Raw genomic sequence first — 14,792 nt, 5'->3', positions numbered from 1 at the left:
TGTGTCTCTGTGTGTCTCTCTGTCTGTGTGTCTCTCTGTCTGTGTGTCTCTGTGTGTCTGTCTGTCTCTCTGTCTGTGTCTGTCTCTCTCTGTCTGTCTGTGTGTCTCTGTCTGTGTGTCTCTGTGTGTCTGTCTCTGTCTGTCTGTCTCTGTCTGTCTGTCTCTGTGTGTGTCTGGGGGGGTGGTGCAGAGATGGGTCTGACAGCAGCAGGGGGCGCGCACTCGATCACGCGCAACTCACCGCAGACGCGCGCTCTCTCACACGGCCCACGGCGGGAGTGGGGGGCGGGGGTGAGCGCGCTCTACACGCACCCGCGGGTGGTGGGTGCGCGCGCGCACTAACTGTCGGTCGCGCGCACCACGGCTCGGCTGTCCCGGAAAACGCGCGGTCACGCTCCCGAGAGATGGATGTTTGACGAGGGAGAGGGGGGACGACGCGCGTCCCAGGTCGGTCACGCGCGCCCCCGGGAGCGCGCGCAATCACAGAAAAGGGGGGGTAGGCGCGCGCGCTGAGGTTCGGCGGAGGGTGGGGGAGCGAGCGACAGGGTCGCGCGCTCGCAATCGACGGGGGCGCGCTACATCCCGCGCTTGTGGTTCACGCGCTGTTAGGGAGCTCCGAGCCGGGAACGCGCGCCGTTCACCGAGGCCGCGCCTTTCGGGGTTTAGTGGCGTGCGCGCTCCCCTCCCCGTCGGACACGCGTGCCGCGCGCGCTCCCGTTGCCGGGACCGGTGTCTCCTCGCGCTCCGGCCGAAAGACGTCGCCTCCGACTAAGATGGCCGCCACTTTCCGGTTGACCCTTCACCCCGTCCCCTCTCCCTAAACGTCACATCCTTCCCCGCCCTCTTAAAGCGGCAATTTACCCGCTTTTTTAAAAAAATCGATTATGTTTCCCTCCTAATCGTCTCTTCACAATAAAATGTTTTGGCTACAGATTCCGGCACGATTTCTCCATCCACTTTCACACTTCTACTGCTGAGTCTATTTAAAGTTGTACAATGGAAAGTATTCCCCCTTCTAAAGCCCTCAATCCAGGCCACTCTCTCCACACTCAGCACAACCTCATTGATCTTCAGCAAACCGGCCTCCAAATGCATCCGACACTGTTTAATTCAATAACTTTTTCTCCCAGTAGGGAGAGTGAGTGTATTGACAGAGTTTTATGTACAGTTTGGAGCTGTAGAGGGAGCTTTACTCTGAATCTAACCCCGTGCTGTCCCTGGGGAGTGTTTGATGGGGAACGGTGTTGAGGGAGCTCTACTCTGTATCTAACCCCGTGCTGCCCCTGTCCTGGGGAGTGTTTGATGGGGGACAGTGTAGAGGGAGCTTCACTCTGTATCTAACCCTGTGCTGCCCCTGTCCTGGGCAGTGTTTGATGGGGAACAGTGTAGAGGGAGCTTCACTCTGTATCTAACCCCGTGCTGTCCCTGTCCCTGGGAGTGTTTGATGGGCGGACAGTGCAGAGGGAGCTTTACTCTGTATCTAACCCCGTGCTCTCCCTCCCCTGGGGAGTGTTTGATGGGGGACAGTGCAGAGGGAGCTTTACTCTGTATCTAACCCTGTGCTCTCCCTGCCCTGGGGAGTGTTTGATGGGGGACAGTGCAGAGGGAGCTTTACTCTGTATCTAACCCTGTGCTCTCCCTGTCCTGGGGAGTGTTTGATGGGCGGACAGTGCAGAGGGAGCTTTACTCTGTATCTAACCCCGTGCTCTCCCTGCCCTGGGGAGTGTTTGATGGGGGACAGTGCAGAGGCACCTCTAAGTGCGATGTGATCACTGTAGCTGAGTGTTGGGGCATGGATTGAGGCGAATTAACTGGCTTCGTGAAACTATCATCATTGCAATAATTCTGACATCCCCGATCATCCTCTTGGGACGTGGGGTCGATTCCTACTGCGGCAGAAGAAAATTAAACGGGATAATTGCGGAGTTGAAACCCCCATTCTGAGTTTCAATTCTGTAGAATAAAAATAATCTGATCACTGACGACCTTTCGAGAAGGAAACACCCGAAGCAGTGACGTGCTCCCGCTTCTAAGCAATTGTCTCTTAACTGGCCTCCGAAATGGTCAAACAAAAATTGAGGACGGTCCACAGACACGTCCACGAGAGCGAAATAAATGAAAGTGAGTTAGTTTGAGTCCGTGCCGCTACAGTGGACCGCAACGAGGGGTGAGAGCGGGGATCAGAAGGGATGGAAGGAAAATATCACCAAGACAACACCCAGGTTCAGCCGGTAAATGGGAAAGCAAATGGATTGCTGGCTTTTATCTCAAAGGGAATGAAGTGTCAGATATTATGACGACCTGCTGAAACTAAGAGGAAATATCGAAACGTCAGCCTTCCTGCTCCTCAGGTGCTGCCTGGCCTGCTGTGGTCATCCAGCTCTACACCTTGTTATCTAATTGACAGTTTTTTAAAAAAATTCATTTTGTGGGACGAGGGTGAACTACACAGTAAATGGAAAAGTCCTGGGGAGAATTGATGAACAGAGAGATCTGGGTGTTCAGGTCTATTTTTCCCCTGAAGGTGACAACGCAGGTCAATAGAGTGGTCAAGAAGGCATACGGCATGCTTTCCTTCATTGGGCAGGGTATTGAGTACAAGAGTTGGCAGGTCATGTTGCAGTTGTGTAGGACTTTGGCTTGGCCACATTTGGAGTACTGTGTACAGTTCTGGTTGCCACATTACCAAAAGGATGTGGATGCTTTGGAGACGATGCAGAGGAGGTTCACCAGGATGTTGCCTGGTATGGAGGTGCTAGCTATGAAGAGAGGTTGAGTAGATTAGGATTATTTTCATTAGAAAGACGGAGATTGAGGGGTGACCTGATTGGGGTCTACAAAATCATGAGGGGTATAGACAGGGTGGAAAGCAAAATGCTTTTTCCCTGAGTGGGGGACTCAATTACTAGGGGTCATGAGTTCAAAGTGAGAGGAGGAAAGTTTAAGGGAGATATGCGTGGAAAGTTCTTTACACAGAGGGTGGTGGGTGCCCGGAACGCGTTGCCAGTGGAGGTGGTAGACGCAGACACGTTAGCGTCTTTTAAGATATATCTGGACAGGTACATGGATGGGCAGGGAGCAAATGGACCCGACCGTTAGAAAAGAGATGACAGGTTAGACCGAGGATCTTGATCGGCGCAGGCTTGGAGGGCCAAAGGGCCTGTTCCTGTGCTGTAGGTTTCTTTGTGGGCGTCACTGGCCGTGCCCAGTATTAATTGCCCTGTCCCTAGTTGGCCTCCGTGAGGTGGGGAGCTGCCTTCTTGAGCCGCTGCAGTCTGTGTGCCGTAGGTAGACCCACAATATCCCTTAAGGAGGGAATTCCGGGATTTTGACCTCAAACGGTGACGGAACAGGCGATACACTTCGAAATCAAGATGGGAAGTGGCTCGGAGGGGATTGTGCAGGGGGTGGTGTTCCCATGTTCCTGCTGTCCCTTGTCCTTCTGGATGGAAGTGGGTGGTGGGTTTGGAAGGTGCAGTCTGAGGAGCCTCGGTGAGTTTCTGCAGGGCGTCTTGTAGATGGTAGACACTGCTGCGACTGAGCGTCGGTGGGGGGAACCTTTTTGGTCTCCCTCTTGGGGAAATGATATGTTGGCATTAGGAAGTAGTCCAGAGAAAGTTCAGTTAGTTGATACAGGGTACAGAGTTAATTTCTTTTGAGGAAACGTTAAGAAGGTTGCGCTGGGAATAAAATGAGGAGACCACATGGATAAATACAAGATTGTAAGGGGTTTGACAAGGTGGATGTGATTTTCATTGTGGCATAATCTCAGAGTAAGTGTTGCCCAATTAAGAGGAAGATGCTTTTTTCTCATCAGGGAATGATGAATCTGGGCTATTTCTTACAACAGACAGCTGTCCAGGTTGGTTCGTGAAGTACGTTCAGGTCTGAGGGTGACATTTTTCGCAGCAGGGGAGTCAAAGATTATGGGGACAACGCAGGAGAGTAGAGTTCAGGATTGTCAGATCAGCTACCATTGCATGGAATGGAAGAACAGTCTCGATGGGCCGAATGGTCTATTTCTGCTCCGAGGCCTCAAGAGGAGAAGCCGCGTCAGCACTGGGATTGAGCGCGGTCGTGATATGCTCCGCGGAATAAAGAGTTCGAAGTTAGATTCTTCACCCACAACTCGGTTCCTAACAGTGAAGTGTTTATTTCTGAAAATTCTTATAAAACCACAAACAACCGTCAGAAACAAAGAAAAGATTCACCAGGTCCACCACCGGGAGGGCCTCGAACCGTCAGGGTGTGTGTCAGGCGCGAGGTAGCCTCAAGAGGCAACAGCAGTGTAGAGGAGACAGCTGGTGAGGCCAGGGTGGAGCTCATGGCCTGGAGCAGAAACCGGGCAAGTCCTGTGTGTGTGTGTGTGTGAGTGCGTGTGTGTGTCTGTACATGTGTGAGTGTGTGTGTGAGTGTGTGTGTGTGTGTATGTGTGAGTGCGTGTGTGTGTATGTGTGAGTGCGTGTGTGTGTGCGTGTGTGAGTGCGTGTGTGTGTGTGTGTGTGCGTGTGTGTGTGTGAGAGGGAATGTGTGTGGCTGGTGTGTGTTTGTGTGTGTGTGTGCATGTGTGCGTGTTTGTGTGCCTGTGTGTGTGTACGTGTGTTCATGTGTGTGTGTGTTTGGGTGGGTGTGTTCACATGTGCATGCTTGTGTGACTGTGTGCGTGTTTGTGTGCCTGTGTGTGTACGTGCGTTCATGTGTGTGTGCGTGTTTGTGTGCCTGTGTGTGTTTGGGTGTGTTCATGTGTGTGTGTGTGTGTGAGTATATACATGTGTTCACGTGTGTGTGTGCGTGTTTGTGTGTGTACGTGTGTGTGTGCATGTTTGTGTGTGCCTGTGTGTGTGTACATGTGTTCACGTGTGTGTGCGTGTTTGTGTGTGTGTGCGTGTTTGTGTGTGTTCACGTGTGTGTGTGTGCGTGTTTGTGTGCCTGTGTGTGCGTGTATGGGTGTGTTCACGTGTGCGTGTTTGTGTGTGTGTGTGTGTGTGCCTGTGTGTGCGTGTGTGTTCACATGTTTGTGTGTGTGTGTGTGTGTGTGTGCGTGTTTGTGTGTGTACGTGTTTGTGTGTGTTCACGTGTGCATGTTTGTGTGTGTGTGTGTGTGTGCCTGTGTGTGTTCACGTGTGTGTGTGTGTGTGTGTGTGTTCACGTGTGTGTGCGCGTGTGTGTGCGTGTGTGTGTTCACGTGTGCGTGTTTGTGTGTGTGTGTGTGTGTGTGCGTGTGTGTGTTCACGTGTGTGTGTGCGTGTGTGTGTGTGTGTGTGTGAGGTGGGGAATGGCGCGGGGGTCTGTTTGATGAAGACTGTGCCTCGTCAAACATCGCCGCGGGTTTGTACCCCCTGGAGCCCCACGCCAAGCCTAGTCACGGCCTCGGGTGCTCAGAGGGGCGGCTCCCTTCTGCCTTCGGCTGCTCAAACCTCCCAAGTGACCCATCTATCGTCCCTGCTGTGCTGCCATCTGTAATCCCCAAATGATCACCCGGGCTCTTTAAGTGATCGCTGTAACCCTTTGCAAACAACTTCCCGACCATCTTCCTCCCTTCTGTGTGTTCCCCTCTCACCATTCCACCCCCTTCCCCTGTCCCATCGTTCAGCCCACGCCCTCACCGCGCGCCCACCCCCCCCCCCCCACCCCGCCAACTAACCGCAGCCCCTGACAGGCCACTCTAGGCCCAGGTCCGAAGGCCTGGCCCGGCAGCTGACGTTGGCCTGCTGCAGGAGCCTCCAGAGGCGCATGATCTCCTGCGGCCCGCGACGGTGCACCACGAAGAGGCGCTGGTAGACGCATGGGTCCCAAGGGTCGGTGACGTTGGGGCCCAGGCCGAAGCTGCAGAAGCCTGGGTGGTGGCGCGGCAGGACGCCCAGGCGCGCCAGGCACATTCCGGCGTAGACGTCGTCGATGGGGAAGAGGGGCACGGAGCGGGAGATGCGCGCCAGGCGCCTGGCCAGCCGGCCCGAGTAAAGGACCCCGGCGCCGCCTGCGTAGGGCGGGTACAGGCCGTTGTAGAAAGCGCCTGGCACGTAGTACTTGAGGGCCGGGTCGCGGCACGGCCGGGCGCCCAGGATGAGGTCGCCGATGAAGAGCTCGCGGCTCTCAGCCGGGCCTAGGCCTGACAGGAGGCTCAGGAGGCCCTCGGTGTTCACAAAGGTGTCGTCGTCCCCTTTGAAGACGAAGTGGGCCCCCGGGCACTGGCGCCCCAGCCAGGCCAGGAAGAGAACCTCCTTGAGGGTCAGGTTGAAGAAGGTGTCGAGGAAGGCCCACTGCAGCAGGTCCCCGTGGCGACGGCTCTCACAGCCCAACAGGCCCGACAACTCGGGCTGCCGCTGCAGGCCCAGCAGGAACACGAGGCGCACCGCTGAGCCGCCCCAGGCCCCCCACGTCTGGCGGATGGCCTGACGGCGGTCGAAGCTCGAGGCCTGGCTCTTGACGGCCAGGAGCAGCCTGACCCGGCCCGGGCCTCGGCAGAGGCCTCGGGGCTCCAGCACGAGCGGGTACCGGCGGCAGCGACGGTACAGGAGGAACTCCTGCATCTGCCGAGGCAGGAGCTGGAAGTCGGCGAAGGTCCCCGCCACCGCGGCATCAGCCTGGCACCTCCGCCCCCTGCCGCCAGGCCGGGGCCCGCTCGACGCCCTGGCCTCCCGCCACATCTCCCTCTGCTCCCGGTTCCACAGCGACTCGAGAGAGCACCCGGGCCTCCAGAAAGCGCCCTGCGACTCCTGGGCGGGCTCCCTGTCCCACGGCCGCCACCAGGGCCGACGGTGGTGCCAACCTCTGCCCCGCAGGGCCCAGAAGACGGCCAGATTGGCCAGGAGGCCACAGAGCACCCACAGCAGGACCTTCCTCTGCAGCGGCATCATCTTCGCGTGGCCTGAGGATCAAAGAAGAGAGGTCTTTGTGAGCCGTGGGTCCTCGCATTTCCACCCCTCCCACGGGTGGGACATTCGACCGCTGGTGGCGTCGCTCGCCAACCCCCCCACCGCAGGAGGCATCGCAAAATGCCATCCCTCCCCTGAGGCTAACCACTCCATTCCCCGGTCACTGTGGCGGGATGCTAAGTTCGACCAGAGGAAGCATCGCAACACGCCAATGACTTCCCCCCACCCCACCCTCATCCCAGTCCCTCAACCCACTCCGCTCTCTGGTCATCAGGACGGTAAGTTCGACCACAGGAGGCATCGCAGCGTACCCAACAACGCCCCTTCCGCACCCCCTCCCCAAGACCAGCCATTCTGTTTTCCTGGTTATCGGGATGGTATGTTCGACCAGAGGTGGCATTGCAACTTGCCCAGTGACACTCCTGCCTCCTCACCCGCCCCAGGCTACCATCTCTGGTCTCCGAGATGGTACATTCAACCACAGGAGGCCTCACAACGCGCCCACGAACCCCCTCCTCACCACCACCCCCCCCCCCCCCCCCCCCCAGGCTACCCATTCCGCTCTCTGGGACAGTACGTTCGACCATGGGAGGCATTGCAACTTGCCCGGCAAACACTTTTACAGCCCGCAAAATCCGTTGGTTGGGTGGGACGCTCGACTGGGGGAGGCATTGCGACACCCCGCCCACCAAAAAGGTCGGGGGTGGGGGGGGTCCCACAAATAGCGTCGGCGAACCCCCAAAAGAAAACTGCGGTGAGGGGGCACACAGCCAACCCCCAGCCGCCTCGTGCAGGGTCACCGTCCCCTCCCACCGACCCAGCCACCGCGCCACCCCCCACACCCAACCACCCCTCGACCGTGGCGGCGGGGGGGGGGTTGCGAGAGGCGTTTCCGGGCCGAATGCAAGGGCTCACCCTCAGCAGTGGGTCAGGGGTGGAGGTGGGGATGAGGAGGGGGGTGGGGGGGGTGTGGTCCAGCGATGCACTGCACTCAGTGAGGTCCTGGGAGAGCGAGGGTCCCACATGGGGGAGAGGGTGGGGGATGGGGGGGGGGGTGGAAGCCGCAAACACAGCACCCCCTGGTGCAGGGGAGGACCACATGCAGGCTCCAGGAGGACCCGGACCCTCCCCACAAATTTGTCACAGGGTGTCGGGGGGAAGGGACGCACTGTCGGAGGGTCAGTGCTGAGGGAGCGGGCACTGTCGGAGGGTCAGTGCTGAGGGAGTGGGCACTGTCGAAGGGTCAGTGCTGAGGGAGCGGGCACTGTCGGAGGGTCAGTGCTGAGGGAGCGGGCACTGTTGGAGGGTCAGTGCTGAGGGAGTGGGCACTGTCAGAGGGTCAGTGCTGAGGGAGCGCTGCACTGTCGGAGGGTCAGTGCTGAGGGAGTGGGCACTGTCGGAGGGTCAGTGCTGAGGGAGCGGGCACTGTCGGAGGGTCAGTGCTGAGGGAGCGGGCACTGTCGGAGGGTCAGTGCTGAGGGAGCGGGCACTGTCGGAGGGTCAGTGCTGAGGGAGTGGGCACTGTCGGAGGGTCAGTGCTGAGGGAGCGGGCACTGTTGGAGGGTCAGTGCTGAGGGAGTGGGCACTGTCGGAGGGTCAGTGCTGAGGGAGCGGGCACTGTTGGAGGGTCAGTGCTGAGGGAGCGGGCACTGTCGGAGGGTCAGTGCTGAGGGAGCGGGCGCTGTCGGAGGGTCAGAGCTGAGGGAGCGGGCACTGTCGGAGGGTCAGTGCTGAGGGAGTGGGCACTGTCGGAGGGTCAGTGCTGAGGGAGCGGGCACTGTTGGAGGGTCAGTGCTGAGGGAGTGGGCACTGTCGGAGGGTCAGTGCTGAGGGAGTGGGCACTGTTGGAGGGTCAGTGCTGAGGGAGCGGGCACTGTCGGAGGGTCAGTGCTGAGGGAGTGGGCACTGTCGGAGGGTCAGTGCTGAGGGAGCGGGCGCTGTCGGAGGGTCAGTGCTTAGGGAGCGGGCGCTGTCGGAGGGTCAGAGCTGAGGGAGCGGGCACTGTCGGAGGGTCAGTGCTGAGGGAGCGGGCACTGTCGGAGGGTCAGTGCTGAGGGAGCGGGCGCTGTCAGAGGGTCAGTGCTGAGGGAGCGGGCGCTGTCGGAGGGTCAGAGCTGAGGGAGCAGGCGCTGTCGGAGCGTCAGTGCTGAGGGAGCAGGCGCTGTCGGAGCGTCAGTGCTGAGGGAGCGGGCACTGTCGGAGGGTCAGTGCTGAGGGAGCGGGCACTGTCGGAGGGTCAGAGCTGAGGGAGCGGGCACTGTCGGAGGGTCAGAGCTGAGGGAGCGGGCGCTGTCGGAGGGTCAGAGCTGAGGGAGCGGGCACTGTCAGAGGGTCAGTGCTGAGGGAGCGGGCACTGTGAGAGGGTCAGTGCTGAGGGAGCGGGCACTGTCCGAGGGTCAGAGCTGAGGGAGCGGGCGCTGTCGGAGGGTCAGTGCTGAGGGAGCGGGCGCTGTCCGAGGGTCAGTGCTGAGGGAGCGGGCACTGTGAGAGGGTCAGTGCTGAGGGAGCGGGCACTGTGAGAGGGTCAGTGCTGAGGGAGCGGGCACTGTCCGAGGGTCAGAGCTGAGGGAGCGGGCGCAGTCGGAGGGTCAGTGCTGAGGGAGCGGGCGCTGTCGGAGGGTCAGAGCTGAGGGAGCGGGCGCTGTCGGAGGGTCAGTGCTGAGGGAGCGGGCACTGTCGGAGGGTCAGAGCTGAGGGAGCGGGCACTGTCGGAGGGTCAGAGCTGAGGGAGCGGGCACTGTCCGAGGGTCAGTGCTGAGGGAGCGGGCACTGTCGGAGGGTCAGTGCTGAGGGACAGAGCCCCTGTGTGGAAAGTCAAGGGGGATCCGTGGATGTGACGTGCCCTTTAAAGTCCATTTCTGCCCCTTTCTGGTTTCTCGGGCTTGCATTGTCCACTTATTTATCTCGGTCGTTGGTCAGTCCGTGTGGGGGGCCATTCATCATCAAGTTGTGGTCTTATTTGTTCATTCTCTGGGCTGGGGTTATTTGTCCCCCATCTCCAACACTATTGCGGTGGTGCTGGTGAGCTGCCATCTTGAACCGCTGTCGGTAGACACGCGCGGTCCCGTTCAGAAGCGGGCTCCGGGGTTTCAGCAATACAAGGAATATGTTTCCAAGTTGGGATGGCATGTGGCTCGGATGGGAACTGGCAGGAGGTGGTGTTCCTCTGTATCCCTTTGGCCTCCTGGATGGAAGTGGGTCGTGGGTTTGGAAGGTGCTGCCTGAGCATCTTTGGTGAGATTCTGCAGAGCATCTTGTAGACAGTACTCAAAAAAACAGAAGCTCACCAAGTCTGGCAGCCTCTGTGAAGGGAAGGCAGATTTACAGTTTCAGGTCTCTTCCTCCTTAATTGCTTTAGCCATCCTGCTCGCGATTTGGACAAACCTCTCTCTCTCTCTCTCTCTCTCAGCCTTCTTTCAGAGGTGAGTATTCCCAATGTCTTCCATCTGTCCTCAGAGCCAAAGTTTCTCATCCCTGCAACCATTTGTATAAATCACTTCTGCACTCTCTCCAATGCATCCACATCTTTGCTCCAATGTGATGCCCATAGCTGTATTCAGTACTCCAGGGGAGGTCAAACAAATATCTCATGCAAATTGTCGAGCTGGATGAACGCAGCAGGCCAGGCAGCATCAGAGGAGCAGCAAGGCTGATGTTTCGGGTCTGGACCCTTGTTCAAACCTGAAACGTCAGCCTTCCTGCCCCTCTGATGCTGCCCGGCCTGCTGCGTTCATCCAGCTCCGCACCTTGTTATCCCAGATTCTCCAGCATCGGCCGTTCCTACTATCTCTTCCTCTTTAGGAATCTGTGCTGAGTCTACCCAATCGGCTCCCCATTTTCCATGTGATCACTCATTCTATCCCCAAGGAATCGTTTCCCGGAACCTTCCTCGCCTCTGAAGTTAGAAGGTCTCTAATTGCTGGGATTGTCCTGACAAAATTCCTTGAATATTAGGCATGAGGAGCGGGAGTAGGCAATTCAAACATTTAACATGACCACAGCTGATCTTACCCTGGTCTCAACTCCAGTTTCCCACCTGCTCCCCATAGCCCTTTATCCCACTTTTCATCAGAAATGTATCTGAACTATTTCTTGAATCTGTCGATTGATTCTGCGTCCACTGCACTCAGAGGCAGTGAGTTCCACAGATTCATAACCTTCTGACAGGAGGAGTTCCTATTCATCTCAGTTTTAGACCTATCTCCCCTCACCCGATATTTGGGACCTCTTGCTCTGGACTGTCCCACAGGACGGAACATCTGTTCAACATCCACAAGTCAATATGCTTTAGCATTTTATGTACCTCAATCAGATCTGCCCACATTCTTCCACCTCAAGTAAATGCAAACCCAAAGTATTCAACTGCTCCTCATATGTGTAGCCCTGTGTACCGCAAGGATCTGTTCTGGGGCCACTGCTGTTAGTCATTTTCATAAATGACCTGGATGAAGGCGTAGATGGACGGGTTAGTAAATTTGCTGATGACACTAAAGTTGATGGAGTTGTGGATAGTGCGGAAGGATGTTGCAGGTTACAGAGGGACATAGATAAGCTGCAGAGCTCGCCTGAGAGGTGGAAAATGGAGTTTAATGTGGAAAAGTGTGAGGTGATTCACTTTGGAAGCAGTAACGGGAATACAGAGTACTGGGCTAATGGTAAGATTCGTGGTTGTCTGGATGAGCAGAGAGATCCTGGTGTCCATGTGCATAGATCCCTGAAAGTTGCCACCCAGGTTGATAGGGTTGTTAGGAAGGCGTATGGTGTGCGAGGTTTTATTGGTAGAGGGATTGAGTTTTGGAGCCATGAGGTTATGTTGTAGCTGTACAAAACTCTGGTGCAGCCGCACTTGGAGTATTGTGTACAGTTCTGGTCTCCGCATGAAAGGAAGGATGTGGAAGCATTGGAAAGGGTGTAGAGGAGATTTACCAGGATGTTGCCTGGTATGGAGGGAAGGTCTTATGAGGAAAGGCTGAGGGACTTGAGGCTGTTTTTGTTGGAGAGAAGGTTAAGAGGTGACCTAATAGAGACATACAAGATGATCCGAGGATTAGATAGGGTGGACAGTGAGAGCCTTTTTTCTCGGACGGTGATGGCGAGCACGAGGGAACATAGCTTTAAATTGAGGGGTGATAGATATAGGACAGAAGTCAGAGGTAGGTTCTTTACTCATAAAGTTGTAAGGGCATGGAATGCCCTGCCTGCAGCAGTAGCAGACTCGCCAACGTTAAAGGCATTTAAATGGTCATTGGATAAACATATGGATGAGAATGGAATAGTGTAGGTTAGATGGGCTTCAGGTTGGTTTCATAGGTTGGCGCAACATCGAGGGCCGAAGGGCCTGTACTGCTCTGTAATGTTCTATGTTCATCCTTGGAACCAACCTGCTGAACATCCTCTGAACTCCGTCCAGTGCCATCAACATCCTTCCTCAAGGAAGGAGACCAAAGCTGGACACGATACTCCAGGTGTGGTCTCACCAATGTCTTATATAATTGTAACAACACTTTCCTTTTATAATCCAGTCCTTTTGTAACAAAACGCCAAGATTCCATTTGCCTTTCTTATTCTACGCTCTACCTGCAGACCCATTTTCTGCAAATCATGCACAAGGAACCCCAGATCCCTCTGCAGTGATATGATGCAGAGGTGCCAGTTGGACTGGGGTGGACAAGGTCAGAAATCACAGGTTACTGTCCAGCTGACATCAGAAGGAGGAGTGAGGCTCCGAAAGCTTGTGTTTTCAAACAAACCCGTTGGGCCTGGCATCGTGTGGTTTAAGACCATAAGACATAGGAGTGGAAGTAAGGCCATTCGGCCCATCAGGTCCACTCCGCCATTTAAATCATGGCTGATGGGCATTTCAACTCCACTTCCCTGCACTCTCCCCGTAGCCCTTGATTCCTTCTGAGATCAAGAATTTGTCGATCTCTGCCTTGAAGGCATTCAATGTCCCAGCCTCCACTGCACTCTGCAGCAATGAATTCCACAAGCCCACCACTCTCTGGCTGAAGAAATGTCTCCTCATTTCAGTTTTAAATTTACCCCCTCTAATTTTGAGGCTGTGCCCACGGGTCCTAGTCTCCCCGCCTAATGGAAACAACTTCCCAGCATCCACCCCTTCTAAACCATACATTATCTTGTAAGTTTCTATTAGATCTCCCCTCAACCTTCTAAACTCTAACGAGTACAATCCCAGGATCCGTAGCCATTCATCATAAGTTAAACCTACCATTCCAGGGATCATCCGTGTGAACCTCTGCTGGACACGCTCCAGGGCTAGTATGTCCTTCCTGAGGTGTGGGCCCCAAAATTGGACACAATATTCCAAATGGGGCCTAACTAGAGCCTTATAAAGCCTCAGAAGCACATTGCTGCTTTTATATTCCAACCCTCGAGATAAACGACAACATTACATTTGCTTTCTTAATTACGGCCTCTTACGGACTCTAACTCTGACGGTTTCTGACCTCAGCAGCAACACCCTGAATCTGCTTCCCATCACAATAATAATTTGCCCATCTAATGTTTCAGCCAGAATGAGGTTATTCGCACTTATCTAAGTTAAACTCCATCCACCACACTCTTAGTCTATCAATATCTGTCTGTAAGCTGAGTCTGTAAGCGTGAGGCAGTAAAAAACAGCAGGTCAGAAACATCGACTTCCCTGCTCCCTTGGATGCTGTCTGACCTGCTGTGCTTTTCTAGCCTCACATTGATAGATTCTGACCTCCAGCATCTGCAGTCCTTAACGTCTCCATGTGTAAACTCTTCACCTCCTCATCACTGCCTGCTTCCTGACCGATCATCTGCGAAGTTTGCCAGCTCGCATATATGTGCCTGCTTGCAGATCATCATTTATGCAGGGTGTAAATAGCTGAGCTGTTCAAACTGAACCCTTTGCCTCCCCGTATTTACTGTGTCCCATCTAGAAAAGGGCCCATGATGGAGTTTAATGCAGACAAGTGTGAGGTGATGCACTTGGGTAGGAGTAACCGGAAGGGCCTGTACTGTGCTGTAATGTTCTATGAGCCAATCTTCTACCCAAACCAAGACTCTACTCCTAAGCCCCTGACATCTGACCTTCCTGATCAGTCTTTCATGAGGCACCCCGTCAAAAGCCTTCTGAAGGTCGAGATATACCACATCCACTGGATCCCCACTATCTACCTTGCTGGTTACATCCTCAAAGAACACCAGCAAGTTAGTCAAGCGCGCCTTCTCCTTCCTGAAACACCGCTGATTTATTTAATTATTCATTCATTTGTGGGATGTGGACAACACATTGGGCCCAGCATTTCTTACCCATCCCTAGTTACCCCTTGAGAAGGTGGAGATGAGCTGCCTTCTCATACCACTGCTGTCTTTATGCTGTAGGTTGACCCTTTTTTCACGTGGATGATCCCTGGAATGGTAGGTTTAACATACAATGAACAGCTAAGGATCCTGGGATTGTATTAATTAGAGTTTAGAAGGTTGAGGGGAGATCTAATAGAAACTTACAAGATAATGCATGGCTTATAAAGGGTGGACGCTGGGAAGTTGTTTCCATTAGGCGGGGAGACTAGGACCCGTGGGCACAGCCTTAAAATTAGAGGGGGTAAATTTAAAACTGAAATGAGGGGACATTTCTTCAGCCAAAGAGTGGTGGGCTTGTGGAATTCATTGCCGCAGAGTGCAGTGGAGGCCGGGACATTGGATGCCTTCAAGGCAGAGATCGACAAATTCTTGATCTCAAAAGGAATCAAGGACTACGGGGAGAGTGCAGGGAAGTGGTGTTGAAATGCCCATCAGCCATGATTAAATGGCGGAGTGGACTCGACGGGCCGAATGGCCTTACTTCCACTAATATGTCTTGTGGTCTTATGGACCCACATACCCCTTAGGGAGGGAGTTCCAGGATTTTGACCTAACGACGCC

The 14,792-nt window shown here is 55.1% G+C and overlaps 1 protein-coding gene across 1 annotated transcript; it reads right to left on the bottom strand.

The window, feature by feature from the left end:
• Positions 1-5,639: 5,639 nt before the first annotated feature.
• Positions 5,640-13,681, bottom strand: si:dkey-160o24.3 (N-acetyllactosaminide beta-1,3-N-acetylglucosaminyltransferase 2). Its single transcript, XM_048524960.2, has 2 exons — positions 13,603-13,681; positions 5,640-6,868 (listed from the first exon to the last, which is right to left on the bottom strand). The coding sequence occupies exons 1-2, from the start codon at positions 13,679-13,681 to the stop codon at positions 5,640-5,642; spliced, it is 1,308 nt and encodes a 435-aa protein (XP_048380917.2).
• Positions 13,682-14,792: the final 1,111 nt, after the last annotated feature.

The sequence above is a fragment of the Stegostoma tigrinum genome, chromosome 42, assembly GCF_030684315.1.
Source record: "Stegostoma tigrinum isolate sSteTig4 chromosome 42, sSteTig4.hap1, whole genome shotgun sequence".
Classification (NCBI taxonomy): Eukaryota; Metazoa; Chordata; class Chondrichthyes; order Orectolobiformes; family Stegostomatidae; genus Stegostoma; species Stegostoma tigrinum.
Note: the sequence above shows the minus strand (reverse complement) of the source record. Positions and strands in the feature narration are given on the sequence as shown.

Coding starts and splice junctions, on each gene's coding strand:
- si:dkey-160o24.3 (XM_048524960.2), bottom strand. CDS start 13,681: ATGATCGGTCAGGAAGCAGGCAGTGATGAGGAGGTGAAGAGTTTACAC. Junction 6,869..13,602: donor AAGGACTGCAGATGCTGGAG/GTCAGAATCTAT, acceptor TTTGATCCTCAG/GCCACGCGAAGATGATGCCG.